Consider the following 6,187-nt stretch of genomic DNA (forward strand, 5'->3'; position numbering starts at 1 on the left):
GGCCGTACGCCCAAACATGCCCCCATACACATACATATGTACATACTAGTGCTTTATAAAAAAGACGCCAGCCCGAATCTGCGCGCCCCATGAAGAACGCGTTGTACTAGCTGGGATATACGCGCACCTACAAATGTTTGCATTGCTGATGCTGCTGCTGTTGCGGCCGCATGTGCTCGCATTCTAAATACCTTTTGGTATACCAACAACCAGTAAGCAGTTATGTTTTGGCAAAAATGTAAAAAAATAAAAATAGAAAATTTTAATGTAAATACGTTTTTCATCAAATGGAATCTCATCAATATGCGGCACAAGCGACATTGCACATTTATCAGAATGACGGAAAAGAAACGGGCGCTTAGACAGACAAGTATGTAGGTAAATACATACATACACCACTTTGGCGACCACCTTGGCCAGCTACCAAGCGCCAGCATCTACATTAACATACATATGTACGTCTGGAGTAAATGTGCTGCAATCATGAGCGTGCGCGCGTGCGTTGGGCGACGTAGCATTGGCCGCGCCAAAATCAATCACACTTTCTAAGTGGCCGGCCAAGCCTGAGCGCGCGCGCACGCGCACACAACTACCCAGATTGTGTCGACTTCATGGCCAGTCAAATCTGAGCGTTCGCAAATGTTGACTGAATACCAGCGCGTTTGCGCACTCGAAATGTGATCCATTTAATTTAGTTCTTTTTATTGTCGAAAAAGCACTTAAAAACTCGTCCACAAACGGATTCTAGTGGGCGTTGGGAAATTACATTCTTCATGTCGATAAGTGAAATTGTCGAAAGAAAAAGTAAAAGGAGGCAATGGAGGGCAATGAGGATTAATCCTCTTTTAATTTTTCATATGGCTTTTACTTTTAGAGAGTGGAAATTATGTAAATCAATCAAAGGAATATAAAATTTGCATATTCGAGCGCAGATCCTGCTCTTCTTCTTATTTGGCGCTGCAACCGTCTAAGCGATTTTTGCCGTTTCACTTCTATGCCAACTGACGCCAATTGGAAATGCTAAGTGAAACTAGCCAAGTCCTTCTCCACTTGGTCTTTCAAGCGCAGTGAGGACCTCCCTCTTCATCTGCTATGCATTTCGATTCAAGAGGGAAATTGTTGGGATTAAGAGCCCCGTTGGATTGTTAGACAGGATAACCTCCATTACATTGCCAAGAAATTGTGAGGCGATTGCGTCAACCTTACTTATTGACCGACTTNTCTTCATCTGCTATGCATTTCGATTCAAGAGGGAAATTGTTGGGATTAAGAGCCCCGTTGGATTGTTAGACAGGATAACCTCCATTACATTGCCAAGAAATTGTGAGGCGATTGCGTCAACCTTACTTATTGACCGACTTCAAAAAAGGAGGATGTCATGAATTCGATGGAATATTGTTTTTTATGTATATTATCGCTTATCTTTGGATCACGCGAACCAATTTCGATAATTCTCTTTTATCGGAGAGGGGGTACCTCGAGGGTGGTGCCATACGAATTTGGTTTGGATCCGATCATTGGATCACGAAGAAATTGTCAGTAATCTTAAATTTTTATATAAATGTTTTTTTTTAACTGACTTCAAAAAAGAGGAGGTCATCAATTCATCGGAATGATCTTTACAGCTGTATATATTTCTTCTTCTTATTTGGTTTGTTGGTTTGGGCCGAGACCAAAAAGCTTCTCAAATTGCCTTTCTCCTATGCGAATTTGGGCCAGTTGCTCAGCTCGAGTGCAGACAGGTCCTTCTGCACTTTTTCCTTTATTGTATTCGTGGGCGCCCTTGCTTTCGTTATGCACCCATGGGTGATACAGTTCGTCATTCCGTCTTCTCCGATACCCGTCGCCCACGCGAACAGAGCCCTAGATCTTGCGTAGAATAGTTCTCTCGAAAGCAACCAAAGCCTTCTCATTTGTGTTCCACATCGTCCACGTTTCTGACAGGTATGACGAGTGACATGTATAGCGTCGCTTTTGTTCACCATGAGAGGGCTCTGCTTTTTAATTGCCTTCCGAACTCAAAGTAGAACCTGTTGGCAAGAGTGTTTTTTCGCTTGATCTTCATGCGGACGCTCACCACTAGACCAACCTACTCTAGCTTCTTTTTCTAATCTGGAAAATGCTACGGTTACGTCCCTTAGTTTCAGACTGACGATATCGATATCATCAGCCAGCAGCATCATTCCTTTGCTATATGTATGTATGTGGTGCCGCTGCCACTCAGATTTTCAGCTCTTATGACGCTTTCCACCATCAGATTGAAAAAGTCGCACGAGAGTGAATCGCCTTGTCTAAAACCTCGTTTAGTCTCAAAGGGCGTGGAGAGGTCCTTCCCAATTTATACGGAGCTGAAGTTTGGCGTCGTACAGGCAGCTTCTCTTCGTGCTTTAAAATCGACAAAAAGATGCTTATCTAGTATCTTCTCCAGGTTTTGACATGCCGTGAAAATCTAGTTATCTTAAGCCTCAGTGTGGCTGTCTAATCAGTTGATTCAGTTTTTCTCACTGTATCATCGGCAGGACCTTGTACGCAATATAAAGAAAGCTTATTCCGCGATTGTTGGATTGGACAAAAGTACACCGAGATTCCGGTCCTCGGACATATTCGTCGGACCAAATTCTGCTTAACAGCTGGTACATGCGCACCACCAACTCTTCGTCACCGCCTTTGAACAACTCAGCCGGTATGCCGTCGGCTCCGCGGGCTTTGTTGTCCCTACGCCACCTTATTGTTGTTCTCTCCTCGTCTTGGTCCAGTAGAGGGACGTGAGCTTCGTCCCTATACCTTGGTTCGGGTTCTCCTTCATCAAACGCGCCACCTGTGTCGCCATTCACGAGCATTGAGAAGTGTTTTCTCCATATCTCACGTGTATCCCGGGCAACTGTTACCAGATTTCAGGAGCTAGACCCATTTTGATTGCTGCTTTATTTTCTAAAAACTATTTTATTTTATGTAACATGTAATTCAATAAAAAATTTCGTTTGTTACTAATAGTATGTCATAGTAAAATTTTCTGTAGAATTCAACGAAGCAGAAGTTTGTGCAAACACTTCTTAATTTACGATCTCAAATATTTTTGAACAACCATTTTTAACAAGTTTTTATTTATACCGTATCCATCATTCTCGTAATGAATTCTTTTATTTTTTGCAGGTACGTGGCATCCGGAATTTCGATCTGGAATCGATGATGGGATTCTGGTATGTGGTTCAGTATTACGCATCAACGGAAGAGCTGCCCGAATATGCCTGTATGCAAAGTGATTTTACGTTTTCCGCAGAGGATCAGCATGTAAGTATTGTTATAGTGTTGGTGCCCACTAATGCACGTTTTCGTATCCTATACATATAGATTTTCCATAACCTGTATTACATTCCATTAGCTGAGCCTGGGAAGTTCTATTTCTGCGACGGTAACTGCACTGAGGTACATACATATGTACTTACATGTTGGTGCGGGTTGTCGCTTTAGGCAAAGAACATAATGACGCGGCACACGGCACGACATTTTTATAAAGTTTTTATTCGAAATAAAACTTGTTTTTATTCACAAAGCACGATTTTTCATTTTAAATTCACAATTCCTCTTTGCCACTTGTTTCTAAGCAAAAAGTTTGTTTACGTGTTGCCATAAATGTCAAAATCGGCAAAACCAAAGTAGCGGTTTCGGGAATACGTCACCTTCAGTTCACTACTCCGTGCCACCAAATGGCTAAAACGGCAACACTGTTACCTAGCTCAATATTTGTATTTTTTGGATTATGACACCAGCGATATATTTCTAGCGTCCCCTTTAATCAGTGTTGATCCGAGAGTTTTTTCTCTCTATGCGTTTGTATAAAGTCTATAGAAAGCTTTAAAAAGCTTATTCAGCGTAATACCTGTTGACTGCTTTAGATTAAGTTCAGTCTTAGTTTTACGCGTCATCATCGACGGCCAGCTGACATCGGAGATGAACCAACTCATCAGCTTTGCGGTGCCGAATATATTCCAAATCTCCTGACGAGCTTCAAATCCGCTGCTATTATCTGCGTTTGACCTCCATTCTTTCCTTGCGAATATCGGAATACTGTAGTCGGCTTGTATAGAATACATTTAAGTAGTAAACTTGCAGATCCTGCAAAACTCATTACAAGGCACCCCGAATCTCTCCGCATACCTGCCTCAAGGGAAATGACCTGGCAGCAGACACCTGACCAAGCAGCTCCCTACATCTTTTCAAGTCCTATTTTAGCCTCGTGAATTATGTCGCGTTGCAGGTATCTAGGTCTTCCATCTTGCATCTGCTTCGAAGAAGAAAAAAACTTGTATGTACTTATATTGAGCTTGCAGGTGGCTACTAGCGCCATATGCCCTTCCTTGCAAGCTCTGTCTGACTTCCGACACCAATACCAGGTAAAGAAAAAGCTGTTCTGTCATTTCGCGGAAATTTACTAGAACTTACGAATTACTTAGGGCCGAATTCAGAGCTTTTAGACTTGCCTGACTAAGAAAACATAGATATTACATTAGTGTCGGACTACCCTTGTTCGCAAACATTCGACAGCTTGATGTATTTTCTACTATTTTCCATCATCCCTTGTCAAATTTGGTTTGGAGACAAACCGGCTTCGGCGTTGTGAAATCTTCAGTGTCATGTTTCACTTCTTGTACAGTCGCAAGCTCGGATTCGAAGACGGAATAACTTTTGTGCTCCTAGTCATTCCGAGTACACTCCTCCTCCGACCTTGTTATCCATTTAAGATCCATCAGAGTACATAGAACTGAATAGAGTCAGTGGGTCTCGAAGCATCTTGGCTCCTTCTACTAGGGGCTTCTGCTTTATACCCTTTGTCGAAGCTTGTTTTTGGCCGGTCCAGAGTTGAGTTGTGACCGCAGTGATTAGTCATTCCAGATAGGATACCCCATTTACGCCCGGTTTCGCTTTTCGAGGGCTAACGTACAATTTCGCACAGTTTCTTTCTCATCCAGTATGAGTCCCAGATATTTCTTGGATTCGCTTATATTGAGTTCAATATTGGTAAAAGTTGGAGGAATGCTACATTCCTGAAGGATAGTTACCTTTCTTTATGCGTCCCGATTTCATAGAGCGCTGTTTCCATGGACTTACCCTTGGTATCAGCGTACTGTATTGTCACCGAAATTGCCTCTCTGATATGGAACTCTATAAATAATTTTTAATTGAAAGGACTATAAGGTTATAGGTCTTTTTAAGTTTTTGGGGTTGAGTTGCAATGTATTTCCCTTCGCTACCCCTGGCTACGTGATTAAGTGTGATCTTTCTATAACAGCATGCAGTAATTATGTGCAATTCATGCAGTAATTATGTGCAATTCATTCCTTTCTGTAATTGACCAGGATAACATCCAGTACCTCCCGTCGATTTATCTTAATAAAAAATTATACTCCGTCTAATAGCAAAATATATATATTTTTTTTTTAATTATTATTTTTTCTATGATTTTTTTAGATTACAATGAATTTCAGTTACATCTTTGCCGAAGATCCATTGCGTGAGAAATTACAGGGCAACATCACTTGGATGATACCGGATTTTGAAACACCCGCACACTGGATGCACACTGAAGATATTTGTAAGAAAAATTTTAAATATTTTCATAGAAAATATGTATGTAGATTATGACTAATAACAACAGTAAAATCAGTTTTTAAAAATCCGCTTGCATCATCTTTTTATGTACATACATATGTACATACATTTGCGCATTAGGGACATTACTCTCCACAAAACAAAACAAAAAAATAAGTTCTGTTTTTCTATCAGAATTACTGAAGTTGAAATATTTTAAGGCTTCCGCCAAAATATTTCGGAAAAATATTAAAATGTTAAAATATTAAATTTGAAAATACTTCCAAAAATAGGGTTTTATAAGGGTATATAAACAAAATTAGTTTTTAAAAATATTTTTTCTTAAAAATCACCTCAGATGACAGAAGAGTTAAGAAGAGCTTAACGTCTGCATACAAATTTTTGAAAATTTTATCATTGGAATCAAAATACTTACGATTTTTGGTGGTAATTTCCAATCGATTCAACTCACGATACTTTTCCGAAATATATATATTGGCGTGAGTCTGAAAATATTATAAATTGTATAACTCTAGTGGAGAACCCGTTACTTTTTAGTGTTTGGTGAGGCACCCTAATGTAAAAATTTATACTCTCA

General features: G+C 40.2%; 1 protein-coding gene across 1 annotated transcript; it reads left to right on the plus strand.

The window, feature by feature from the left end:
* Positions 1–3,057: 3,057 nt before the first annotated feature.
* On the plus strand, positions 3,058–5,604 carry LOC108381976 (uncharacterized; the record flags this gene model as incomplete). The annotated part of the gene is made up of 2 exons (XM_017638372.1): positions 3,058–3,291; positions 5,470–5,604. Coding segments are annotated over 2 exons (369 nt in total), but the record flags the coding sequence as incomplete, so codon positions are not given.
* Between the last annotated feature and the right edge of the window lie 583 nt (positions 5,605–6,187).

The sequence above is a fragment of the Rhagoletis zephyria genome, unplaced genomic scaffold (genome assembly GCF_001687245.7).
Source record: "Rhagoletis zephyria isolate East Lansing unplaced genomic scaffold, Rhagoletis_zephyria_1.1 Rzeph_scaffold_24610, whole genome shotgun sequence".
NCBI lineage: Eukaryota > Metazoa > Arthropoda > Insecta > Diptera > Tephritidae > Rhagoletis > Rhagoletis zephyria.